General features: G+C 52.9%; 2 protein-coding genes across 2 annotated transcripts in view; both read left to right on the forward strand.

Moving 5' to 3' along the window:
* Positions 1 to 6,946: 6,946 nt before the first annotated feature.
* On the forward strand, positions 6,947 to 21,453 carry LOC116270974 (E3 ubiquitin-protein ligase RNF213-like). Its single transcript, XM_031656977.1, has 6 exons — positions 6,947 to 7,006; positions 10,189 to 10,252; positions 10,503 to 10,729; positions 18,876 to 19,424; positions 19,685 to 19,807; positions 20,742 to 21,453. The coding sequence occupies exons 1-6, from the start codon at positions 6,947 to 6,949 to the stop codon at positions 20,922 to 20,924; spliced, it is 1,206 nt and encodes a 401-aa protein (XP_031512837.1). The 3' UTR covers positions 20,925 to 21,453.
* A 3,613-nt stretch (positions 21,454 to 25,066) lies between these two features.
* LOC101021715 (E3 ubiquitin-protein ligase RNF213) overlaps positions 25,067 to 27,340 on the forward strand; it is a 101,596-nt gene continuing 99,322 nt past the window's right edge. The window contains exons 1-3 of the mRNA XM_021928097.2: positions 25,067 to 25,629; positions 25,687 to 26,055; positions 26,606 to 26,856. Of these exons, the coding sequence (XP_021783789.2) occupies positions 25,732 to 26,055; positions 26,606 to 26,856 (575 nt within the window). The 5' untranslated portion in view covers positions 25,067 to 25,629; positions 25,687 to 25,731. The remainder of the gene's footprint in view (positions 25,630 to 25,686; positions 26,056 to 26,605; positions 26,857 to 27,340) is intronic.

A 27,340-nucleotide genomic window follows, 5' to 3' on the forward strand; every position in this document is an offset into this window, starting at 1 on the left:
AGCAGTCATCTCGTAACATAAAACTGCAAGGTGAAACAGCGAGTGCTGGTGGAGAAAGCTGCAGTAAGTTCTCAGAAGATCTGGCTAAGGTCGTGGAGGTGGCTCTACTCAATAGCAGATTTTCTTTTTCTTTTTTTTTTTTTTTTGAGACCAAGTCTTGGTCTGTCTCCCAGGCCTGGAGTGCGGTGGCTGGTCCTCGGCTCACTGCAACCTCTCCAGGTTCAACGTTCTCTGCCTCAGCCTCCCAGAAGTAGCTGGGATTTGGTGCGTGCCCACCACATCTGGCTAATTTTGTATTTTTTTTTTTTTTTGAGGCGGAGTCTCGGCTCTGTCGCCCAGGCTGGGTGCAGTGGCGGATCTCAGCTCTGCGGCGGCTCCAGCCTCCGGGTTCCCGCTATTCTCCTGCCTCAGCCTCCCGGTAGCTGGGACCCACAGAGCCGCCACCTAGCCGGCTAATTTTTGTTTTTAGTAGAGGCGGGGTTTTAGCGTGTTAGCCAGGATGGTCTCGATCTCACGACCTGTCTTGTCAGGCGCCAGTGGCAGTTACAGGCTTGAGCCACTGCGCCCAGCCTAATTTTGTATTTTTATTAGAGACAGGTTTTCTCCATATTAGCATTGTTGGTCTCCAACTCCTGACCTCAGGTGATCCCCCTGCCTCTGCCTCCCAAAGTGCTGGGGCTATAGGCATGAACCATTGCACCTGGCCAATTTCATTCTTTTTTAACGCCAAGTAGTATTCCATTATGTATACGTACCACATTTTCTTCATCATCCATTGTTGGATAGTTGGTGGATTCCGTATCTTGGCTATGGTGAATAGTGCTACGGTGAACATGGGCATGCATGGCAGGATCACTGGAGCCCAGGAGGTCAAGGCTGCAGTGAGCCATGATCATACCACTGCACTCCAGCCTGGGTGACAGTGAGACCCCGACTCAGGAAAAAAAAAAAAAGCAGTATTGCATCCCTGGAGGGATTGCAGGGATTAGTGCCACCTCCAAGCACTCCAAAGAGGCAGGGGTGGGGATTCCCATTCACCTCCCCTATTTGGCCTTTGTGGAAGACAGGTGGATCTTGGGAATGAAAGTGAATGATCGTAAGCTTAACCAAATGGTGACTTCTCAGCCTCCATAGTCGTGTGAGCCAATTCTCTTAATACATCCTCTCTCATCCATCTGTTTGTCCATCCATCCGTCCGTCCGTCTGTCTGTCCGTCTGTCTATCATCTGCTATCAATGATCCATCCATCCATTCATCCAGGTACCTATCCATCCATCTTATCTATCTATCCTATCTATCCATCTGTCCATAAGTCTGTATTAGGGTTCTACAGAGGGACAGAACTAATAGGATCTATGTCTATATGAAAGGGAGTGTATTCTGGAGAATTAGCTCACACAATCACAAGGTGAAGTCCCGTGATAGGCCATCTGCAAGCTGGGAAAGAAAGAAGCCAGTAGTTGCTCAGTGTGAGTCCAAAAGCTTCAAAAGCAGGGAAGCCGACAGTGCAGCCTTCAGTCTGTGGCTGAAGACCCGAGATCCCCCTGGCAAACCACTGGCATAAGTCCAAGAGTCCAAAGGCCAAAGAACCTGGAGTCTGATGTCCAAGGACAGGAGGAATGTGAGGAAGCATCCAGCATAGGAGGAAGATGAAAGCCAGAAGACTCAGCGAGCCAGCTTTCCCCACCTTCTGCCTGCTTTGTTTTAGCCACACTGGCAGCTGACTGGATGGTGCCCACCCACGTTGAGGGTGGATCTTCATCTCCCAGTCCATTGACTCAAATGTCAGCCTCCTCTAACAACACCCTTTCATGACATACCTTTGGTACATGCATTTCAATTATTTTAGTATTTCTTTCAATCTCCTAAATGATTGATACTTGATATAATTTATCATAATTCTTTTATCTTATCTTATTTCATTTTTTTTATTTGTCTACTCTACTTCGATTTATTTTACTATCTATTTTATTCTATTTGTTCTATTCATTCATTTTATTTTCTATTCTATCTATCTATTTCATTTATTTTTATTTGTCTATCTTATTTCTATCTATTCATCTATCTATCTATCTATCTATCTTATCTATCTATCTATCTTACTTCTCCTATCTTAATTTTTCTTTTATCTTATCTATTTTATTTATCATTTTATTCTATTTTGTTCATCTATTTATATTTATTTTATTTGTCTATTTATTCTATCTTATATCTTTATTTGCCTTGTCTGTCTGTCTATCTATCTATATATCTATTCTATTTTATCTATTCAATCTAGCTATCTATCTATTCAGACATCCATCTATCCATCCATCCATCCATCCATCCATCCATCCATCCATCCATCCATCCATCTATTCTATGTATCTATACATTCATCTATCCCATCCTATCTATCCATCCGTCCATCCATGTATCTACCTATCTACCTGCCTACCTACCTACCTACATATCCTGTTAGTTCTGCTCTCTGGATAACCCTGTTCTATACAAATGCCTGTGAGTAATTAATGAGTTAACATGTACATTGTTTAGGAAGTGCTAGTTGAGTATGTCTCTTATTTCTGAATCCAGCTACTTATTTTTATGATTACAAAAATGTAAATGCTGGTTGGCAAATGATCCACATGTTATAGGAGGACATAAAGTAGCATGAAGTTTCCTCACCCTAGGCCAGGCTGTCACATTCCCCAGAGCAACACTGTAAACTGGTGTGTCCTCTTCTAGACATCTCCTCTGTGTGAACGTGTGCACACACACACATGTTTATGTGAGTGGCAGCTCATGCCCTGCCCATGCCTTGCTATTTTCATGTACAGTGGCTGAGGCCTCTAGTGGAGGATGGACCTCAGCAGCCTCCCTGGCTCTGCCACCCAGCAGGGCCTGACTCAGCAACAGGCCTGTCCTGGGCGCTTCCCTTGTCCCGCTGTTTTGCCATGACACAGGCTGTTGGGCTGCATGCTTGCATGGAGACCTTGCCTTCTGAGCCAGGCTGGCCATCTGGAGGACAGAGACTGCCTAAGGCTTCTGAGGCTGCACACACCTTACAATGCAAACATTCTCAAACTCTGCACAAAAGGGCCACTGACGGGCGGTGTGTTCTGTCCCTGCCTCTCTGGATTTCACTATCTCCTCTCCTGGCATCTGCACCAGATTGATCTCTGGTCGAATCTTGTGCCAGTCGTTGGGTGGAAATGGCATTGTAGGGGCTCTGTTCTGATTTCCTTAATCAGTAGGCATGGCGGGCATCTCTTTGGAAGTTAAGAGACCACTTGTGTGTGCATTTCCCTGAAACGGGCCTTTCTTGGAAGCTCTGCTTCTAAGGTACTCTCAGGGTTTACGGGACCGTTTGTACCAAATGCCTGAAACCCAGCTCTCCTAGGCTTGCTCAGCAAGAGAAATGTGCTGGGCCATCTCTGCCCAAGTCCAGGCTTGAGGGGTTCGAGTGTACTAGGGCTCTGCTCCATTTCTCTGACCATGAAGCCGCCCTTCTCCACTGCCAGCTTTGTCTGCAGGTGGAGAACAGACAGTGGTTTCCCAGTATCGCCTCATGGTCTTTCCAGGATGCACTGAGTGGCAGAAACTCCAGTAAGGGTCCAGAAGTATGGATGCTTCCATACTTGCTGGCTGGCCTTCCTCAGTCAAATGGCTAGGTAAACATCAGCCCCCATTGCTAGCTAGTCAGGGCCCGCCCCTGGTGGGAAGGCAGGTCATGGAAGCAAGGCCTGCAAATGCCTGGCATGGGTGAAATATCTGCTCTCAAAGGACGGGGCCCAGATGATAGAGGAGGGATGCACACACTGAGCAGGTCTCAATGTTGGTTTTGAGTCTGATGATGGATTGAGACTGACGGAGGGTGATGGCACATGGACAGCTGAGCAGATGGGCCTCAGGCCTGCTGGGGCCTGAAGGGTCTGTGACCAGGCAGTGCCCTGCGTTGGCAGTGCCGGGCTTGGCCCGGCACCATCTGGGAGTGTGTGTCAGGAGTGGGTGGGGCCTGCCCACACCCAGGATTGAAAAACGGGACTCAAGCCAGACCGTGATCACGCCTGTAATCCCAGCACTTTGGGGAGGCTGAGGCGTGGTGGATCACGAGGTCAGGAGATCGAGACCATCCTGGCTGGAACACCGTGGAAACCTGCCTCCTCTACTAAAATACAAAAAAATTAGCCGGGCGCAGTGGCGGCATGCTTCTGTAGTCCCAGCACTGGAAGCTGAGAGGCAGGAGAATGGCGTGGAACCTGGGAGGCGGAGCTTGCAGTGCAGCCGGAGATCACTGACTGCACTCCAGCCTGGGCGAGAGTGAGACTCTGCCTCAAAAAAAAAAAAAGAAGAATAAAAGCAAAAAGAAACAGGGACTTGAAGGGTGTTTTCACCATTTTCTGTTTCCTGGGTAATTGAAAAGAAAAAGGCCGGGTGTCAAGGGCTCATGCCTGTAATCCCACTTTGGGAGGCCGAGGTCGATGGATCACGAGGTCAGGAGTTCAAGATCAGCCTGACCAACATATGAAACCCCGCCTCTATTAAAAAATACAAAAAAAATTAGCTGGATGTGGTGGCACACCTGTAATCCCAGCTACCCAGAGGCTGAGGCAGGAGAATCACTTGAACCCAGGAGGAGGGAGGCTGCAGTGACGAGATTGTGCCACTGCACTCCAGCTCTGGGCTTACAGAGTCAGACTCTCAAAAAAAAAAAAAAAAAAGAAAAGAAAAGAAAAGAGGGTAGGGCAAGGTGGGTCACGCCTCTGTAATCCCAAGCACTGAGAGACCAAGATGGTGGATCATGAGGTCAGGAGTTCAAGACCATCCTGGCCAAGATGCTGAAACCCTGTCTCTACTAAAAACACAAAAATTAGCTGGGTGGTGTATGGCACCTGTAATCTCAGCTACTTGGGAGGCTGAGGCAGGAGAATCGCTTGAACCCAGGAGGCAGAGGTTGCAGTGAGCTGAGATTGCACCACTGCACTCCAGCCTGGGCTTACAGAGCAGCATTCTATCTCAAAAAAATAAAATTAAATTAAAAAAAAAGAAAAGGGAAAAAGAGGTTTTATTTTATTCACAGTTCTGCAGACTGAGAAGTTCAGGGCCTGGCCCTGGCTTCTGGTGAGGAGCTTTTGTGCCATGTCAACATGGCAGAGTAGGTCGATGGGGATGCTGGACTTAAGCCTGATGGGGCTGCCTTGGCTTGTAACAACCCACTCTGGCTGGTGCTAACCATCTCAGGGAGTAAACCAGTCTCCTCGAGAGAGTGAGAACTCCATGACTGCAAACGGCATCAAGCCATCTCGCGGGAGGGATTCACCATGACCCGCAGACCTCCCTGCCCTGCCTCCCAGCACTGGCACACTGGGGACCGGGATGTCAAACGTGGAGTTTGTGGGGACGGATACAAGCAACGCCTACACCCACAGCCAGGCTAGGAGTGAGTGCGGGCCGGGCCGAGTGGGTGCTCCCCTGCTGTCTGCGCAGCTCTGGCTGGGTGGGAGAGGAATCTGAGGCAGAGTAGCCGGGCAGGCAGACTTTAGTGCCAGACAAGGGAAGCAGTGGGAGACCCACAAATACCACTGGGAGAGTGCCCACCCTAGGAAGCTACAGTGGAGGAATGTCTACAGTAGGGGAGGAAAGCATAACAGAAGCCTGTTTCAGAGGTGCCCGAGGTGTGCTGACAGCCTAGTACAGAGTCAGGTGAATCCACTGCTCCACTGGGAGGAGGGGCTGCATTGCATGTGCCATCTTCGTCTGATTCACCCCTTGTTGTGCTGGAGATCAGTTCCTGGTTCCCTCCCCACCTGGAGCAGAACCCCTACCCTGCTCACGTCAGCAGGTCCAGTGCGGGACCTCGGAGGGAGAGCGGGGTGACTCTCTCTGCACTATCGGGAAGGATGCCAGTTTTTCCTTCCTAACATTCACTCGCTTCTCTCTGAGGTTTGACCCTTCCTTCGCCTGCCAAGCAGACTTGAGAACAATAAATCGCCATTCCCGAGGGCTAAATGGAGTGGGTATATTGAGAGGAAGGGGACCCGTGCTTGTCCCCGGGCTCAGACAGTTGGCAAGAAAACCCCGATGAGCCCGTCTCGGCCGGTTCTGGACCATCCAAGCAAGTGAGTGCCTCATTTCTCGCCCCCGCTTGCTCACTCTGCCCAGGATCATCTCACTGCACAGCTGCCCAGCTGGCCTCCGAAAATGGCACCACAGCCCAGCCCATTGAACCTGCCCACAGGGCAGCAGCAGAGCCGCCCCTTCTGCACCTGATTTGTCTCTGGCTGGAGTCTGTGGGTTCCAGACCCCTTGGGGCCTCCACCTTCTTTTTCTTTCTTTTTCTTTTTCTTTTTTTGAGACAGAGTTCACCTGTCACTCAGGCTGAGTTCAGTGGTGGATCTCACAGCTCACTGCAGCCTCCACCTCCCGAGTTCAAGCGATTCTCCTGCCTCAGCCCTCCCAAGTAGCTGGGACTACAGGCATGCACCACCCCATGTCATTAATTTTTGTACCTTAGTAGAGACGGCTCACCCATGTTGGCTTCAGCTGTCTCAAACTCCTGACTCCTCAGGTGTTCCACCCACCTTTGGCCTCCCAGTAAAGGGATTACAGTGGCATGAGCCACTGTCCCCGGCCTGCACCTTCTTTCTCTTTCTACCAGACCCAATACACATGTGTCTCCCAGAAGCTGTGACTGGGGGGTGGGGCCTGAGCTTCTGCCGTGTATCTGTGTCCCAAGCTTCTGTGGGTCTCTTTGCATTGAGGGTGCAAGCTCAGAGGTGCCTTGCAGCTTCAGGGCAGGGACCTGAGCATTGCTGGGTGCAGGTCTTGTGCTTCTGTAGGCCTCTGCATTGAGGATGCATGCCCAGAGGTGCTTTGAAGCTTTGGGTGTATGGTGCTCTGAAATGTGCTTGCTGGCAGGTTGCCCTTCTTGAAGGGTGTGGCTGCTTCTCATCTTTCTGCCCCTATGGCCTCCAACAGCCCCTTAGGCGTGTTAGACACCAAGAGAATCACAGTCCTTGGTGGGGTATGTGTGTTGGGGTGTGTGAGTGGGGTGTGTGTGTGTTGGGGGGGTGTGTGTTGGGGTGTGTGTGAGTGCGGTGTGTGTGTGCTTGTGTCATTCCCTTGGAGAGTAATCCCTTCCAGAGTGGCCAAGGCCACCCCCAAGCCTGGACCACATGGGATGCAGAAAATTTGGGTAACTCCTTTTTTATACCTAATTTGGAACTCCGTCAGAGTGGAGAAGTGGCAATGTGGATGGTGTTCCTTGAAAACATTGAAGATAAATGAATAAATCGTTTGCCATCTGGGGCAAACAATAAACCCGTCTAAAGACAGGAAAAGCTAAGAATTGAGTTACTTGGGGGAATAAAATTTTGAAAAGTTCCTATGAATAATGAGGAATCTAGAAAGCCACACAAATGCTCAAGCAGGACACCTGCTCAAAAAAGATCTGAGAAGACCTCAGGGCAGGCCAGAAGGAAGGCTAAGTGTGGGAGGGGTGCCCCAACTCAGGGCCAGTCTACAAAGACTGAGAGAGTTGTTTTGTTTTTGTTTTTTTTTTTTTTTTGAGACGGAGTCTCGCTCTGTCGCCCAGGCTGGAGTGCAGTGGCGCAATCTCAGCTCACTGCAAGCTCTGCCTCCCAGGTTCAACCGATTCTCCTACCTCAGCCTCCCGAGTAGCTGGGACTACAGGTGTGAGCCACCACACCCTGCTAATTTTTTGTATTTTTAGTAGAGACGGGATTTCACCGTGTTAGCCAGGAGGGTCTCGATCTCCTGACCTTGTGATCCACCTGCCTCGGCCTCCCAAACTACTGGGATTACAGGTGTGAGCCATTGCGCCTGGCCAGTTTTGTTTTTTTCCCCCCATGTTTTGGCTGTAGGTGTTTAAGGAAATTGCTATCAAACCACTAATTGGCAACAAGCTAAAGGAACAGAGACTTTATTATTTATTTATTTTTACTTTTATTTTTTGTTTTATTTATTTATTTATTTATTTATTTATTTATTTATTTATTTTTGAGAAGAGTTTTGCTCCTGTTGCCCAGGCTGGAGTGCAATGGCGTGATCTCGGCTCACAGCCGCCTCCACCTCCTGGGTTCAAGCGATTCTCTCCTGCATCAGCCTCCAAAGTAGCTGGGATTACAGGTGTGCACCACCACGCCCGGCTGATATTGTATTTTTAGAACAGGGTTTCCCATCTTGGTCAGGCTCGTCTTGAACCCCTGACTTCAGGTGATCTGCCCGCCTCAGCCTCCCAAAATGCTGGGATTAGAGGTGTGAGCCACCGTGCCTGGCCTATTATTTATTTATTTATTTTTTAACGTTTTAAAATTTTTTTATTAGTGGAATCTGCTTGAATTTGTAAAATGTAGAGTTGACACTGAAGGTGTGAAAAGAATGAAGACATTTACTAGGGAATCTTGAACAAGAGAAAACCAACATGAACAAGGGAACAAAAAAAGAGGCCAGACGCAGTGGCTCACTGGGTGACTGTGAGATCCTGCATCAAAAAGAGAGAGAAAGAAGGAAGGAAGGAAAGTAAGAAGTGTTGATGAGGATGTGGAGAAGTTGGAAGTGTTGTACAGTGTGGGTGGGAATGTCAGATGCTGCAGCCACTAAGGAAACAGCAAGGCAGTTGATCCAAAAGTTACACATAAAATTATCCTAGGCTGGGCGCGGTGGCTCACGCCTGTCATCCCAGCCCTTTGGGAGGCTGAGGTGGGTGGATCATGAGGTCAGGAGATCGAGAACATCCTGGCCAACATGGTGAAACCCCGTCTCTACTAAAAATACAAAAAATATTTAGCCGGGCATGGGGACACATGCCTGTAGTCCCAGCTACTCAGGAGGCTGAGGCAGGAGAATCACTTGAACCTGGGAGGTGGAGGTTGCAGTGAGCCGAGATCGCACCACTGCACTCTAGTCTGTCAACAGAGCGAGACTCAGTCTCCAAAAAAAAAAAAAAAAAAAGAATACGATATGGACCCGTGCTGCAGTGTGGATGGACCTCAAAAACATGCTAAATGAAAGAAGCCAGATACAAGAGGCCATGTATGATTCCATTGATGCGAAATATCCACGATAGACTCACCCATGGAGACAGAACACAGATTAGTGGTTGGCTGGGAGGAGTGGGGAGTAGGGAGTCATTGCTGTGGGGTTTCCTTCTGGGGTGAAGAAAATGGGAACTAGGGCCGGGGGTGGTGGCTTCTCACCTGTAATCCCAGCACTTTGGGAGGCTGAGGCACGTGGATCACTTGAGGTCAGGAGTTTGAGACCAGCCTGACTAACATGGAGAAACCCCCTCTCTACTAAAAATACAAAAATTAGCTGAGTGTGCTGGTGCCTGTAAGCCCAGCTACTTGGGAGGCTGAGGCAGGGGACTCGCTTGAACCCAGGACGCAGAGGTTGCAGTGAGCCGAGATTGAGCCACTGCACTCCAGCCTGGGTGACAGTGAGACTCTGTCTCAAAAAAACAAACAAACAAACAAAAAACGGCTAACTATACACATATCCACACATGAGAGGAGAAGTTCAGAGTGAATGCACAGGTGAACGCCGATGGGGTGTCTCTGGTGACGAGCTTACAGGGGCTTTTGTGCGTTTTCCCAATCCCACGGGGAACCTGTTGAATTCTGAAGCTGAGACCGGTGTACGCGTTCTCTAAGCACAGACGCTGCATTCTAACCATGGTGAGGAGGTGGCCCCAGCGAGCTGCATGGCCAGCCTCACCCCACAGCAGAGTCAGGTGGTCAGTCTTTACCCGCAGTCATGGGGTGGGTGGAGAGGGAGAGGGTGCAGAGGGGCCCGCGCCCGTCCCTTGGCACAGCCGTTCTCCACTTGGTCTCTCCCTTGGTGGCCGCTGGTTGCCAACTAACCGGGTGCCCTTTGTGGATTCTTCCTCTGGAGAGGCTGCTGGGCTTGGCTGCTGGGTTGTACTTCCTGCGGTGAGGGAGGAGGAGACTCTGCTGCAGCCGGGGCCATTTGGGTTCGAAGCTCCTGGAGCTTACCTTCCTCAGCTTCCTGCTGGGCGTCTTGCTGTGAGGTCTCCTGGTGATGCCCGGTGTGGGAGGGAGGTGCCGGATGAGCATGCCCGCTGCGGGGCCAGACTGCCTGCCTCCGGCTCTAGGGGTTCAGGAGGCCTGGCCTGGCTGGACCTGGGGTGCCCGGGCCTGCCTGTACCTTCTGAGTTGATCTCTGCAGTGCATCTGTGCTCTGAGCACAAGCCAAGGCATTCGTGTGGAGGCCCAGGGGCGCCAGGAGCCTGGTAGGGTGCTGGGAGCTTGGCAGAGTGCTGTGAGCCTGGCAGGGTCCCTGGAGCCTGGCAGGGTGCCACCTCTGGTGTGGGCAGTTCTTCTCTTACGTGGATTTGCCCTGCACGTCTGCAGGAGCTGCTTCTTGGTCTCCCCACACCCTCCTGCCCGTGGGCCCTGGATGCAGAGGGTGCCGGGGAGCTGGTCAGTGCCCACAAGTGGATGTCCCTGCCTGGGCCTTTCCGAGAGGAGGTGACCCCTGAGGTGGGGTCTTTGGGAGTCTGCTAGAGCTGTGCGTGGGGTGCACAGCCCTGCCCTGTCTGAAGGGGGTCGTGTTTCAACAGGGAGCTGCGTCAGAGTTTTTGGTAGATGCTACTGTAGACCTCATATCCGATGAGTGGGAAGCTGCTAATGCCATACCCCGCAAGAGAAGGAAGCAGGATGCAGCCCCGCTTGAGGCCGCCGGCGTGCCTTCTGCAGACTGTGAGCAGGTAGTCTGAGTCAACAGTTGGGCAGTACGCTCCCCGCCCCCCTCCCGTGCATGCCGGCACAGCCACCTCGCGCTTCCGGCCCTGGAGTCCCCGCCAGCCGAGGAAGGCTGCCCAGGACTGGCGTTCTCAGGTCACCCTTGGGCTGTGACAGAGCAACGCTGATTCAGGCTTGGCTCTTGTGACTCTGAGGACATTTTGCTAGCAGTGAATTTCCGCTTTGTTGTGCTTGCCCTTCTGGCCCCCATCCTTCCACTCGCCTTTTTACTCCATGCAGCTGTCCCCTTGGACACCTGGAGAAACTTAACCTGGTTGCACTCACCTGGCAAAAGGTCCACTGGCAACACAGGCTTCACCACAGACAGCAGGAGGGGAGCCTGAGGGGCTGAGAGGGCCGGGCCCAGGCAGGCGGGGGCCGGACCAGGCCTCTGCCTGAACACAAGGTCTTGGATGGCTCTCGCCGCATGAGGGTGTAGTGGAAACCCTGCTCAGTTTAGCTCCTGGTTTCTGTAGTTGAAATCCTGACTTTTCTTTCTTTCTTCCTTTTTTTGAGACAGAGTCTCATTTCTGTTGCCTTAGTGCTGGGGCTGAGTGCAGTGGCACGATCTCAGCTCACTGCAACCTCCGCCTCCTGGGTTCAAGCGATTCTCCTGCCTCTCCCTCCTGAGTAACTGGGACTACAGGCGCCTGCCACCACGTCCGGCTACTTTTTTTGTGTATTTTTAGTAGAGACGGGGTTTCACCATGTTGGCCAGGCTAGTCTTGAACTCCTGGCCTCAAATTATCCACCCTCCTCGGCCTTCCAAAGTGCTGGGATTACAGACGTGAGCCACTGTGCCTGTCCAAAATCCTGACTTTTTCTATAGCATTTAGAAGTATTACAGGACTCGCTAATAATATCGAGAATGAAATTAGCTAACACATGTAATGAAACTTTGGCTTTTGGGGAAAAGCAAGGGAGCTTCGTACCTTGAAGAGTGATATTTGTGAAGTTTATTACTGTTTTACAGAGGGCGACAGCCTCCCCACCTTCCCTGCGCCGCTCCCCCCGGCCCATCGAGATGGTCACGTGTTCATTGAACAGCAATTTACTGAGCATCCACCACCTGCGGTGGGTCCTAGGTCTTAGGTGTACGCAGAAACGTTCCAGGCAGGCGTGCTCTTCCCTCTGTGGCCTGGGGCTTGGCCGTGAGCCCGCTCCTGCAGCTCTTGGGAAATGCAGGCAGCATCCACACGGGGCTGGACTTACCCAGACCTAAGGCACGGTGTGGGTGGAGAGCTCATTCTCAATAGCAACAAAAATATGAGAAGCAACTTGTAAAATAAAGGACGGATTCATAGGCCTGGCGAGGAGAAGGCTCTGGGGCTCAGCAGACAGTGAAGCCCCTGGAGAGGTGGACCCTTCCCCAGAGAGAACGTGGAAGATTTAGCACTGCAGAGATGTCTGCTGTCACCCAGAGTGACACAGGAACTTAACCAACTAATTAATGTGTAACAGTAGTATAGCTCTGAATGGGTTTGGTGGTTTTTGGTTTTGTTTTGAGACAGGGTCTTGCCCTGTGTCCCAGGCTGGAGTGCTCTGGCAAAATCATAGCTCATTGCAGCCTTGACTTCCTGGACTCAAGCAATCCTCGTGCCTCAGCCTCCCGAGTAGCTGGGACTACAGGCGTGCACCACCACGCCCAGTTAATTTTTTAAATTTTTGGTAGAGATGGGGTCTTGCTATGTTACTCAGGCTGGTCTCAAACCCCTGGGCTCAAGCGATTCTCCCACCTCAGCCTCCCAAAGTGCAGGGGATTACAGGCATAAACCACCACCCCTAGCCTGGTTTTGTAGTTTTGGAAGCTGACAGAAAGATTTTAAACTATCAATTGGAGAAGATACTTAACGGATGTGAGAAGGAGGAGAAATGGATGGGAAATTTATAGTAAAACTGTCAACGTACACGGGTGGAAACATTCCCGTGGAGTAACAAAACTTCAACCTGAGGATGTATACGGAGACATGAGTTGTAGTGGGTGACATGCAGTGTGTCAGGACATGACGTGTTAGTCACGGTCCGGGTGTGGAAAGTAATTATGTCTGAACCATGGGCTCAGCATTTGCGTTTTTCCAACACACACCACGCCTCACCCCACTCATTACACACCCCCAACACACACATTACAAATCGCGCGCGCGCTGGCATCATGGATCAGCGCGCCCCATCGTGGCAAATATCGCGCATCACACGGCGCGCGATCCATCGTGCGCATCATGACGTGTGCGTACTTCAAAATCAGCCCCATCACGCGGATGCCACGCGCTGGCTGGCGGGATCCATCGGCATCTTGACGCGCGTGCCCCATCGCCCAAAATATCGCGCCTTTGCACAATGGGCTGCGCCCGATCGCGCCCATCGCGCATGCTATGTTGCGCCAGGCACGCTTCCACAGCTGGGCGCTCCGCGTATATATATGAAGATCCAGCTCGCGCCATCGCGCTGACGCACCCAGGAATAATCTTCATCGTCGATCGACCGCCGCGGTACGCTTCGGTGTGGATCATATTATTAGCGCCGCCGATCACATCGTCAATCGCACTGACGCGCGCGCTATCATTAAATAAAGCTTTGGATGCGCGCCTGGATCCACATCAAGTATCGCGCATCGAGCGACGCGCACTGACCGGAAAATCACTTCAGACCGCGCGCGCTGACGTGGTTCGTGTATCGCCATCGCGCTTCGTTTGTTTTGCGCCCATCGACATCGGCACACACCCCACTCACACACCGCCCCCACACACCCCAACACACACATACCCCACTCATACACCCCAACACATACATACCCCACTCACACCACTCTGCATGAGACATGCCCCTCTTTTAACCGCCTGAAATACGCGCTGCGCTAGCACACACACACCCCACTCACCTCACACCCCCAACACGTCCCATCATATATCCTGGTACTCACACTGAAATGCCTAGATGGTCGTTACCCACAGGATCGGTTCACCCGGACAGACACAAAATCAGGGATGCTGATCCACAGATATGGAGGCTGATGGCATCGACTTTACCAATATTCCACAAGCGTCCTAGTAAGCACATTTTTGTATTTAATTTGTAACACAGGACAGATTCTCCTCTGTCCCCAGGCTGAGTCACAGTGGCATGATCTCGGCTCCCTGCAACCTCTGCCTCCCGGGTTCAAGCAATTCTCCTGCCTCAGCCTCTAGAGTAGCTGGGATTACAGGCATGCACCACCATGCCCGGCTAATTTTTGTATTTTTAGTAGAGATGGAGTTTCGCCATGTTGGCCAGGCTGGTCTCAAACTCCTGACCTCAGGTGATCCGCCTGCCTTGTCCTCTTAAAGTGCTGGGATTACAGGTGTGAGCCACCGTGCCTGGCCTGATTCAATATTTTAATGTAAAACAGCATCCTAAAAGGTCTAGAAAATATAGGGGGATATTTATAAAATTCTGTAAATACTTCTAAGCCTCACCCCCCGCTAAAATTATAAATACCACTATGATTTATATAGTTGGAGATTCTGGGTCAAAGAAGACCATGAAACTGTTCAGTGGAAAAGCAGACAGCAGGAGGCACCGGCAGCGCAGGGCCCCTACCGGGGCACTTGGCCAGTCCTCACCGAGAAGTAAGCGGTCCCCAGTTCAGGGCCAGGCGGCAGTTCACAGGGGAACAGCTGAGAGGGGTGAGCCTGGGGCTGCTCCTCCGAGACCTCAGCCCTGCCTGCAGGTGCGATGATGTCAGATGGTCGGTTTTGTTTCTACAGAAAAGAGGGTCTGGGCTGGCGGCTTGAGGGCAGTGGTCTTCCAGGAACTGGATCATGGTCCCTCCAAGGGTCTCTCCTGCAGCTGCCTCTGTGTTTACTGCAGTTTTTCCGCAGCCCCATGTTGTGAGCAGAGGGAGTAAGGCCTGGCCCCTGCCTCCAGCCTCCCTGGGCTCTGCCCAACCTCCGCGTGCTGCTGCTGCTGTTTATTCCTGGCTGGCCACTCCTCCTGCAAGGCAGGCCCTGGGGAAGGCTGCTGGCAGTTGTTCCTAAGGTCTGAGCCCTTTGCTACATCAAGGAAAGAAGCAGTAGGGGGCCTGCGTCTTCCATGCGGGTGGGAGGCGGGGGGTGGTCAGGGGCCTGCCTCAGTGGGCTCCTCCTGTTCCCAGCTGTGACTCAGCAGTCCAGAGCCTGAGGATTCTTAGTTTTTGCCAGAGCCTGATTATGTCGTTGAAGCTGCTAGAGCATCCATGACCTTGGCTTATTTTCAACTTTCATAGTTAGGGAATAACTTAATTTGAGGTTTGATTATTTTAACCATTAGAAATCTTTGGGTTATGGCCAGGCACAGTGGCTTACACGTGTACTCGCAGCACTTTGGGAGGCCGAGGTGGGTGGATCACCCGAGGTCAGAGTTCAAGACCAGCTGGCCAACATGGTGAAACCCCAGCTGTACTAAAAATACGAAAATTACAGCCAGGCACGGTGGCTCACGCCTGTAATCCCAGCACTTTGGGAGGGGCCAAGGCGGGTGGATCACCTGAGGTCGTTCACTGAGCCTGGCTAACATGGTGAAACCCTGTCTGTACACAAAAATACAAAAAATTAGCTAGTTATGATGGCAGGTGCCTGTAATCCCAGCTACTCAGGAGGCTGAGGCAGGATAATCCCTTGAACCTGGGAGGCGGAGGTTGCAATGGGCTCAGATCATGCCATTGCACTCCAGCCTGGGCAACAAGAGCCAAAACTGGCCCCAAAAACAAAACAAACAAAACAGAAACCGAAAACAGAACAAAAATTAGCTGGGCCTGGTGGCCTGAGCCTGTAATCCCAGCTACTCAGGAGGCTGAGGCAGGAGAATTGCATGAACCCAGGAAACAGGTTGCAGTGAGCTGAGATTATGCCACCACGCTCCAGCCTGGGTGATAGAGCGAGACTCCATTTCAAATAATGGAAAGCCCAGCTCCACCTGGCTAATCCCACTGAGGGAGTTTACTATGGACACACCTGATGAGCCCCGAGGCTGCAGGCGAGGCTTGGTGCAGGCGTCTCTGGCCTTCCGGACGTGGCTCCCCCACCGAGCCTCTCACCAGCTGTTTCCTGTCACTCCCTCGTGCCACACAGTGGCTTCCCCGGGATCCATCTGCTACTCTGTCACTCAGGGGACAAGAGAGCGCCTCCTCTGGTGAGTGATTCCTCTGGAGAGAGGAAGCGCTTCCTCGAATCTCATTGGCTCTGATTGGCTCACGGGCCAATCCCCCAGTGGGTCCCTGTGGCCAGGATGATAGACAGCAGTGGTTGACATCAGCCCACACACAAGAGCTGCCCCTGGGGCTGGAGTCAAGCTGATGGTACTGAAACCATGCGGCCGAGAACAGGGAGAGCCAAGGGACCATCCCCCAGGATAGGCCATCCTGTGCTGTCACCAGGTGGCCACAAACACCTGCTGTGTGTGGACAGTGACCGTGACCACAGCATCACCGATGGGGGCCTTGCGTGTGCCAGGCAGTGTCCTACAACTCTCTGTGTGCTTCGTCCCATTTGGTCACCCTCAGTGATGCTGTGATGTGGAGACATCTGCTGTCTCCACTTTAAAGATGGGGAAACTGAGACCCACGGTGGCTCAGTGACCCACCTGGGGTTGCCCAGCCAGTGCAGCATGGGGTGAGCTGGATGGGAACTCAGGCAGGCCCTCTAAACCCAGCCCAGACATCACTGCGTGGCAGCTCCAGAGGCACCAGGCAACTGGCCGGGCAGGGACGGTGTCATCGCCTCTCCGAGGCTAAGCTGTCCTCAGGGCTCGGACCCCACCTGCCAGGTCTCCTCAGCACACTGAGGCCAATGGGTGCCTGCAGTGAAGGGTTGTGCAGCACCTGCCTGTTTCTTGACGGCCTCTTGCTTCCCCCTTTCAGCAGGTCCCCGGCAGCTGACCAGCCTGTCATTCAGAGGCTGACACCTGCCCTGATGACGCCACTCTCCAGTGCTGGGCCCCAGCCCCGGACTCTTATGCTGCGGTTGCTTCTGCAGTTGCTTTTTTTTTTTTTTTTGAGATGGAGTCTTGCTCTATTGCTCAGGCTGGAGTGCAGTGGCTTAATCTTGGCTCACTGCAAACTCTGCCTCCCAGGTTCAAGCAATTCTCCTGCCTCAGCCTCCCAAGTAGCTGGGATTACAGGCGCCTGCCACCACGTCCAGCTAATTTTTTGTATTTTTGGTAGAGACGGGATTTCACCATGTTGGCCAGGCTGTTTGCAATCTCTTGACCTCCAGTGATCTGCCTGCCTCGGCCTCCCAAAGTGCTGGGATTACAGGCCTGAGCCAACACGCCCGACCTATTTTTTTTTAATATTTGAGATGGAGTCTCACTCTGTCGCCCAGCTTGGAGTGCAGTGGCCAGATCTCAATGAAGCGCCGTTTTAGAGTCACGCTGCGCTGGGAGTGAGTCTTCCCTGTCTGCACCCAAACGCGCCAGGTGTGCCATTTCAGGGGTGGTGCTTGCTCCCAGGAACGGGACCAGGTGCTCTCAGCGGTGTGGTGGGTTGGTGGCCTGGGGTCGGCATCAGGGATGCAGGCCGAGCAGGAGGCTAGAGCTGAACTGTGGCCTGGGGAGATGTTACGGGTCGGGGGGCAGGTGGCGGGGGGCGGGGGGCCTCCTGTGCTTTGTGTACACTGAGCGTGGGTTTCCTCTGAATTTAAAAAGGAGGAGAAAATCGGAATTTCTGGCCCTGGTTCTGGCAGGAAGTGCGGTCGTGTGTGAGAGAGAAGGGCTTGCGGTGTCGGCCTGGCCTCCTGGAAGCCCTGGGGCGCAGCCCTGTCCAGCTGCTGCTTCGCCATGCCCTGGGCGGGTGGGAACGCAGCCTCCTTCTGGGGCCACACAGGGGCCAGCCATCAGCCGAGGGGCTCCTGAAGTGGCAGTGACGGGACCCTGTGGCCCTTCCTAGTCCCCTCGCTACCAGTTGCTGAGGAGAGGGTAGATTAGCCCCTGGGCTGCACCTCAGTGTGTGCGGGTCTTCCCGGGCGTGTGGGTGCAGGAGGTAGGGGGCGTGGAGTGGGCACAGGTTCACACCTGCTGCCTGGCCGTTCGGGGCCCTCATCACACACCACCAGGTTTCAGGGGATCTACAGGTCATTTTCCTGTAGTGACCCCATCAGCACGCACCCCTGAGCACCATCCCCTGGGAGATGCCTGCGGGGTCCCAGGGTCCTGGCAGCCTCCTCCCACCAGCTGCAGTCCTGGTTCCAAGGTGGGGACGGTACCCCTGAACCTGGATGTGCCTTTGAGCCTGGCTGTGCCTGCTGAGGGTGCGGAGGCAGCTGCTACTCATTTTTCAGTCTCCTCCTTCTCATTTCAAATTTTGTGTACGAAATATTTTTATAGAGGTGCATAAAATGTGGAAAGCCCGTGTGTGCTTCCTAATGTTCAAAACCAGGCCAGGCACGGCGGCTCACGTGTGTCATCCCACACTTTGGGAGGCCTGAGCCTGGGTGTTGGAGACCAGCCTGGGCAACATAGTGAGACTCTGTCTCTACAAAGCATTTTTTAAAACCAGCTGGGAATGGAGGTTCACGCCTGTAACTCCAGGATTTCGGGAGGCCGAGGTGGGCAGATCGCCTGAGTCCCAGAGTTCAAAACCAGCTTGGGCAACATGACGAAACCCCGTTTCTACACAAAACAAACAAACAAAAAATTAGCTGGGCACAGTGATGCTCACCTGTAGTCCCAGCTACTCAGGAGGCTGAGGTGGGAGGATCACTTGAGCCCAGGAGGTCGAGGCTACAGTGAGCCGGGATTGCACCACTGCACTCCAGCCTGGGCGACAGAGGGAGACCTTGTCTCAAATAAATAAATAAATATCCATGTCCGTGGATGCCCAATAAGCAGTGAGCCCGTGTGAGGGTCTCCGCCTGGCCGTGACCGTGCTGAGTGTGGTAAAAGCACTTCAAGGCCACTTGCCCCTGCCCCTGCCCCTGCCCATCCCCAACTTTTGTTTCTTAATTTCATTCTTTCCAGGTAATTGAAGATCTAACAGGTGTTACGCACTTTGGTTGAGCGAAGCTTGATGTAGTTGAGAAATGGAGGAGAAAGTAGGAGGGAAACGTGGGCTAGAGTACACTAAATCTAAGAAGTAAAGTGAGTGTCTGTCTTTCTGTTTAGAGCAAAAAGAAGAAAAGGAAGAAGAAAAAGAATCTGAACAACTCCGCTTCCTCAGAGCTGGATTCCTTGTCCCTGTCTCCTGCCAGCCCCTGTCATCTGACTTTGCTTTCAAACCCGGAGCCTCAGGACGCAGCCCGGCCCCACAGCCAAGCCCAGCAGAGTGGCCCGACTGGCCAGCCGAGCCAGGCCCCGGGCACAGCCACCACACCACTGGAGGGTGACGGTCCCTTCGTGTCCACCAAGGTTGGTGACAGCCCCCTGCAGGCTCAGGCTTTGGGAGAAGCAGGAGTGGCCACAGGAGGTGAGGCTCAGAGCAGCCGCCAACCCCAGGACCACACAGAAGGGGAGGACAAGGACGCTTCCATCCCCTCTGGGGGCAGAGGCCTGTCCCAGGAGGGGGCCGGTCCCCCCACCTCTGCTGGTGAAGGCCGTTCTGGGAATGAAGATGCTGCCCAGGAGCTCCTGTTGCCTGAGTCGAAAAGGGGCAGCTCTGAGCCCGGGACAGAACCGCAGACCACCAGGCAGCAGGCGGGGACCCCAGCCTCTACGGTGAGTCATCCGAGAGAGATGGCCGGGAGTGGCACTGAGCCCTCGGCACCTGGGCTCTGCTGCAAGGTGCTGGCGTTGCTTCCCTGCCAGGGAGGGTGTCCTCTGGGCCCTTCTCCCTGGGTGGGGTGGGAGGGCTGCCCTCGACCCGGGACGCCGGCCCCTCCTGTCCCTAGGCTTGTGGCAGATTCTGACCCTTAAACCATGTCAGAGTCACCCTGGTCCATTTGGTCACCTTGGCTCTGGTGTTTGGGGTCTTGCAGGCAGTTGATGCTGCAGCTGAGCCAGCCAATGCAGTTAAAGGGGCCAGGAAGGAAATGAAAGAGAAGATCCAGGGAATGAAACAGCCGGCAACAACCACTGCTGCTTCCAAAACACACTGCCAGGTGCGTCTCTTTCCTGCCTGCCGGCTCCAGGAGGCCCTCGTCCTGCCCACGGCTGCCCCTCTTTCATTTAATTATTCAGTGACTATTTAAGTGCTGGGAATATAGCCGTGATTCAGACAAAGCCCTGGCCTTCGGGGTGCTCACATTCTGGAGGAGAGAGAGTCAGGAAACCGACCTCAGCAGTGAGAGGAGCGTGGAGGGAGGGAGGGGAGAGGGCACTGGGGTGGGCCCCGAGGTACCGTGGCCCCCCACAGCCCGAGTGGCCGGGCAAGGCCTCTCTGAGGAGGTGGTGAGGGATGGTCCCGGAGGTGTCTGGGATGTGTCCCAGACAATGGGAAGGTCATGTGCAGAGGCCCTGGGGCAGTGTGGGTTGAGCCTGTTCTCAGAGCAGCGGGGACACCAGTGCTCCCAGGAGGAGTTGGGGGAGGAGAGGCCGCCAATGAGGATGGAGAGTGGCGCCCCTGGAGGCTGTGATTAGTGACCCCAACGGCACTGGAAGGTCCCAAGCAGGGAAGGGTTGTGGTCACTCAGTCCGCTGTGAGAAGCGTCCCCTGTAGGGGTCGATGTGGAGGCTGGGCCGGGCGCGGTGGCTCACACCTGTAATCCCAGCACTTGGGAGGCCCAGGCGGGTGCATCACCTGAGGTCAGGAGTTTAAGACCAGTCTGGCCAACATGGTAAAACCCCGTCTCTACTAAAAATACAAAAATTAGCCAGCCATGGTGTTGTGTGCCTGTAGTTCCCAGCTACTCGGGAGGCTGCGGCAGGAGAATTGCTTGAGCCTGGGAGGCGGAGGTTGCAGTGAGCTGCTGAGACTGCAGTACTGCACTCCAGCCTGGGGAATAAGAGCGAGACTCTGCCTCAAAAAAAAAAAAAAAAAAAAAAAGAAAATGTGGAGGCCAGCCTTGAAGGTCGGGGTTTGGTTCCTTGTTCCAGGAAGCTGAGACCAAGACCAAGGACGAGACGGCTACTGCTGGAGAAAAAGTCGGTAAAAATGAGCAAGGGGAGCCTGACGACCCCAAGAAGCCAGAGGGGAAGAACAAAAGTGCAGCTGCTGTGAAAAAGGAAAAGGAACAAAAAAACCAGAAAGCGGGTGTCCAGGAAGTGAAGGCAAGGTAGGGATGACCCCGCAGGGGAGCAAAGGAGACCCTGCCTGAGAGGCCGGCACACCCTCTCCCTGCACAGCTCCCAGGGGATATCCAGGCTGCCCTTAGTCAACTGTTTTGGCAAGTTTAACTTTGGGGGAAAAGGGAACCACTTAGGAGGTGGACGGGGGTGGGCACCTGTGCCAGTTTCTTGTTTCCTAATAGCCCCTGGGGTCCTGGAGCCCGTGTGGGCCTTTTGGAACTCAGGAGAGGGGCTGCTCTGGCTCAGACACCTGCTGGTGCCTCCTGCCACTGCCCGCAGCACTTCAGAGATGGGCAGGGATTGGCCACCTCTTCTTCCTCCATTTTGGAGACAGGGAAGAGACGACCCCACAGGGGGTCGTGTGTCAGACATGGATGTGCTTGCATTTTTGCTAGGGTGTGATAGTGTGCATTAGGAACACAAGGACCATGTGCCTGTGTGTGCGTGTGTGTGCACGTATGTGCATGTGTGTGCATATGCGTGTGTTCTCAGGCTTGTGCACGTGGCGGATATGTGTGTGCATGTAAGGCAGGTGACGCAGGCCTGTGTGCAATGTGTGTGTGTGCATGTGCGTGCATGTACATGGCAGGTGGACAGATCTCGTGGGAATCAGATAAGTTTTGCCTTCACCAGGACGCCGGGGAGCCCGGCAGAGGAGTCACCGTGTACTTCCACGCCATCATCTCTAATCATTTCTCATTCAATCCCGACCACCATAAAGTCTTCATCAGAGTATGAGAAGAACTTCATGCAGCCTAAATGGGAGAGCACTAATGTTCATGAAAGCTGCACTGCAACTCAGGTGTGGGCTGGTTCAGGCTTGGGAGGGACTTCAGCAAGGCATAGTGTGATGCCTAGCCTGCAGACACGACATTTAAAAATAATTTTTTTTTTGAGACAGAGTTTGTTGTGTCACCCAGGTGGCTGGAGTGCAGTAGCCGTGATCTTGGCTCACTGCAGCCTCCTCGGGCCTCTGTTCAAAATGATCTCCTCATGCCTCAGCCTCCCAAGTAGCTGGGGACTATGCCTCCCCGAAATTTCTACCTCATGCCCTCGGGCTAATTTTGTATTTTTAGTGAGAGGATGGAGTTTCTACTCTAAATGCTGGGCTGGCCAGGCTAGTCTCAAACTCCTGACCTCAGGTGATCCGCCTGCCTAGGCCTCCCAAAGTGCTGGGATTACAGGCATAAGCCACTGCGTCCAGGCTTTAAATAATTTTTATCAAGTGAGTTGACCACATCCTTTGGCTTTTGGAAGATGAATATTTCAGACAGCTCTTCCTGGCCATGCATTTCTGTGTCACATTCCATCATGGACCCCCTTTTTTTTTTTTTTTTAAAGTAATCTTTCTTTATTACACTGTTTTTTTAGAGAGGGGATCTTGCTCTGTTGCCTAGGCGGGAGTACAATCATGACTCACTGCAGCCTCAATCTCCTGGGCCACCGTGCCCAGCTTTGTTTATCCAAGACAGAATCTTGCTCTGTCACCCAGGCTGGATCCCACCCAGTGGTGGGATCACAGGTCAATGCAGCCTTGACCTCTGAACTCGAGAAGTCCTCCCACCTCAGCCTCCCATGGTGTTGGGATTTCAGGCATGGGCCGCGGAACCCAGCTTTGCCAGGGTTTATTTTCTTGTTCTAGAAGCCTCCTCTTAGTCCACATCAATTTGTAGCTTTGCACTCCATGCTGTGTTTGAGAAGAACTAAAATTTCTGGGATGGGAATTTTGGATAACCAACTGTATCCTGTTCATTCCCAGAGACTTACATCGTGATGGCGTTCTTGTTGAAGGCAGCGCCGTCATTTCCAAGAAATACCTAAATAAATACATTCCTTACAAGTACGTCATTTGTAATAACAAGGGCTCTGCTGAGTATGAGTTCATCTACAAGCGCCAGCAGAAGGAGGGCGAGCACGTCAACCGCTGTCTGTTCATAAAATCTTCACTTTTGGGCTCAGGAGGTAAGTCGTGGCAGGAGGCTGTCTGCTCACCCTTCCAGAGTGCAGGTGCCAGCCCTGCAGTACTGGGCGCGTCTCTCTGGAGACCACAGACTTTGCCTGGGCAGTGAGGGCCTCTGCTCCGCAATGGCCCCTCCCCAGCCTCGAGGTTCAGTGACACTGACTTTGGGTTGTGTCCCTGGTTGGTTAAAGATATGTTGGCTTCTCCTTTGAGCTCGGTGTGACTTACCCACTCACTTGCAGATTTTTTTGTTTGTTTGTATTTTGAGATGGAGTCTATTGCTCAGGCTGGAGTGCAGTGGTGCAATCTCGGCTCACTGCAACCTCCGCTTCCCGGGGTGAAGCAGTTCTCCTGCGTCAGTCTCCCGAGTAGCTGGGATTACAGGAGCCTGCCACCACCCCCGGCTAACTTTTGCATTTTTAGTAGAGACGGGGGTTCACCATGTTGGCCAGCTGGTCTTGAGCTCAGGTGATCTGCCGGTCTCGGCCTCCCAAAGTGTTGGGATTACAGGTGTGAGCCCCTGCGCCTGGCCAGAAAGCATTTTTAATTAAGGGAAAGGAGAGAACACGAAGCCAGAAGAAGGGCTGCGACTGGGAACAGAGGGGCAGCAAAGGCCTGGAAGCTGGGTCAGGGACAAGTGCAGTGACCAGGAGGCCACTGGGACTTGTCACTTCTCTTGAGATTTTCAGATGGTTGACTGGAGATGATGCCCAGAGGCCCGTCTGCAGGCTCCTGCTGGCTGCCATCCCCAGCCTGTCAGCCGCTCCGCCCACCTGTCCATAGACGCGGGCGCTCCCCTTCTCGCAGAGCCCTCTGTGCCCCTCCATGCCTCTCTCAGGGGTCCCCCGCCTGAGTTCTCTGTCTATAAACTTGGGCTCTCTTGGTCACCTGGACTCCCAGCACTGCCTCCTCAGCTGGGGGGTCCTGGGCTTCCCCTGGCTCCCCCCTCCCTGCACAGTGACACTGAAACTCAAGGAAGTGAGCTGGGGTCAACTGGTTGTTGCTTTCTGCTCCCTGCCCCCCGCTGTCCGGTGTCTTGAAAATGGTTGTTTTACTGTTTATGTTGTTCATATGTTGCTTTAGGTAGATACGGGAGAATGTAAATTTAGTCCCTGTCATTCCACCTTGGACAAAGACAGAAGTCCTAAGAACTTTATAAAGTATTTATTTTTTTGTTTTTGTAAACATATTTTTTTTTTGAGACAGGATCTCGCTCTGTCACCCAGGCTGGAGTGCAATGGCACGATCTCCGCTCACTACAGCCTCAACCCCCAGAGCTCAACTGATCCTCCCCCTCAGTCCCCCAAGTAGCTGGGCCTACAGGCGTGTGCCACCATGCCTGGCTAATTTTTCATATTTTTTTTGGAGAGACTGGTCTTGCTATGTTGCCCAGTCTGGTCTCAAACTCGTGGGCTCAAGCAATCCGCCCATCTTGGCCTCCCAAAGTACTGGGATTAAGACGTGAGCCACCGTGCCCAGCCAAACGTGATTTTTACTAGCTAGAGAGTGTACTCTGAGAACTTAAGCTTTGAGAGAATAGGCCTTAGTCCAGTAATTCCATATATAAATATATTTAAATATGGAATTCTATAGATATAAATATGGAATTCCTTCTCTGATAAATGCCATGGCATTGATGGCTCAGTTAAAAGGGCGCGTGGTGGCTGGGTGCGGTGGCTCACGCCTGTAATCCCAGCACTTTGGGAGGCCGAGGCAGGCAGATCACAAGGTCAGGAGATCGAGATCATCCTGGCTAACATGGTGAAACTCCATCTCTACTACAAATACAAAAAGATTAGCCGGCTGTGGTGGCGGGCCCCTGTAGTCCCAGCTCCTCAGGAGACTAAGGCAGGAGAATAGTGTGAACCCGGGAGGCGGAGCTTGCAGTGAGCCAAGATCAGCAACTGCACTCCAGCCTGGGCAACAGAGCAAGACTCCGTCTCAAAACAAAAAAAACAAAAAAAAAGGCACGTAGTAGGGAATTTGAGCCGGAGGTTGGCAGAAGCTTCCACAAGGAGGTGATGACCGAGGTGAACTAAACAGTTGCAAGCCCTGCTGGGCCCGGGGTGCAGAGCTGGGGTGGGTGGGCCTGACAGTCTACACAACTGTGCGGTGGGTGGGGCCCCCGCCCCCCCCCCCCCCCCGCAAAGCACCGCAGGGGGCTCAGGAGGCCTGTCAGGGTGCTTCCCGTTTCTGCCTGATTTTTACTTCTGTTTGTATGTCTTCACGGGGCCTCTGACTCTCTCATTGACCTCTTGTGTTTTCTAATTATTTTATAGTCGACCTCACTGGGTTCTCTGTAATGAGGTCTGCACTCACATCGTTTGCAATGGAGCTTAAGAACAGTCATGAATTCAGCCCTTGCCCTGTGCCAGCCACCATGCCAAAGGCCATCTGTGCCTGCTGGGCAGCCTGCACCTTCCTCCAGGGGCTGTGTCCCATTCCTAGTACAGAGGAAACCAGCTCAGTGATGGACCGGGACAGTGCTCAGTTGCTAGTGAGGGATGTGGTTTCTGTATGACACGTTCCACCTCCTTGTGATGATGTTTAAGGAAGTTGTTTATCAAGTTTGCTGAGCTACACAGTTAGAGATCCGTTGCAAGTCTCAGGCCCACTGCATTTCGCGACCCGGGGCTTTCCACTCATCACTGTGGGACTTCTAGGATGTCCGTTTGCACGGGGCCGGCCTCAGATAAGAAGCCAGATGGAGTGAGTCTGGCTGTCGTCAGTGTGCAGGTTTTTGCTTTTCCCTTCCTCCCTGCCTCTGGCCGTCTGGCTGTCGTCAGTGTGCAGTTGTGATCAGCCTTCTAGGCCAGCGTCTGGGTCTCCAGGGTTTTGATGGTCTTAGGTAGACTCTCCTTCTTTCTGTCTCTCTCAGACTGGCATCAGTACGATGACATAGTTTGTATGAGGCCTCCCGGGAAACTTCAGAAAGTCATGAACCATATCGCAGACTTCACGAGGAAGGACCTGGTGAAGGGGAAGCAGATTGCCGCCACGGTCATGCTGGATGGCATCTTCAGCATCCTGCAGACCTGGGACACCATCAACCTCAACAACTTCTTCACCCAGTTCCAGCAGTTTTATTTTGTCGTGCGACAGCCTATGATTTATGAAGGACACGCACAGCCGTGGACCGCTTTGCAGTACGGGGAGAAAGAGGTATCAGGCTGGCCACCAGCTGCTCTACCTTCTGGGCAGGAGCCTCACCTGACCTGCTAGTGGCCAGATGACCCCTTGACTCTGTGGGCCAGGTTGCAGATGGGAATGTGTAGAAGTTTCCGACCTTTTCTCCTACCACCGTGTCTTGGAATTTCCCCGCCCTCCCCATTTTCCTCCTTTTCCTGGTTGTAATCTGAACCCCACCCCAGCACCAGTCCCGAGTCCTCCCCTGGCCTTGGAGGGAGAGTGGAAGGAACGGGAAGCCCTCCCTCACTGCACCTTTTCCCACACTGCGGTGCAGCCTGGGCGGGTTTCAGGCCAGCCTGGAGCTGTTTCTGAGGGAAGCTGAGCGCTGGTGAGCCTCAGGGGCCCTGCCTGAGCCCTCATGCCAGGGTCTTGGCTGCACCGCGGCTGCTCCTGTAGCTCCCGCAGGTGTGGTGGGGGGCACGGATGGGGTCTGCTGCCCTAGCTGTGGTGCTGGGGCGGTTCTGGACACCTCTGATGAATTCAAGTTCACGGTTCATGCATCTTCCTCTTCTCCCACCCTCAGGTGAAGAAAGACCTGTGGGAATATCTGCAGAAGCACATGGCACCATTTCTGGAGAGAAAAAGCGTGGACCTTTTCCCTAAAGACTGCCCAGTGAGGAGTAAGCTGAAAATGGGCCTGATTGTCCTTTTTGTAGTGGAAAAATTTCAGTTAGAAGACAACCTGACCTCAGTGTGTAACCTCCTGTCCTCGGATGCCAGCTCACCAGATGAGCTTCACAGTGACCTAAGCCACATCCTTGGGACATCTCAGAGGTATTATTATTTTTTGTTAAAATGTTTTTATAGCTATTATAATGATTTTCTCTGATTGCAAAAGTAAGTGGTTGACTAGAGTGACTGAAAGCACACAGGGAAGAAACAAAACCACCTGTGATTTTACCACTCACTGTGGTCATGGCAGTAGTTTTTCCTAGCATCTATCTTATTTTTATTATATTCTGTCTTCTGTTGAATACCCTGCTTTTTTTGTTTGTTTTCCCTAGACAGCGTCTCACTTTGTGACCCAGGCTAGAGTAAGTAGCGCAATCTTGGCTCACTGCAGCCTCCGCCTCCTAGGTTCAGGCAATTCTCCTGCTTCAGCCTCCTTAGTAGCAGGTACTACAGGTGCACACGACCGCACACGGCTACTTTTTGTATTTTTAGTAGAGAAGGGTTTTCGCCATTTTGGCCAGGCTGGTCTCAAACTCCTGACCTCAAGTGGTCCACCCACCTCGGCCTCCCAAAGTGCTAGGATTGT

Source organism: Papio anubis, chromosome 17 (genome assembly GCF_008728515.1).
Source record: "Papio anubis isolate 15944 chromosome 17, Panubis1.0, whole genome shotgun sequence".
NCBI lineage: Eukaryota > Metazoa > Chordata > Mammalia > Primates > Cercopithecidae > Papio > Papio anubis.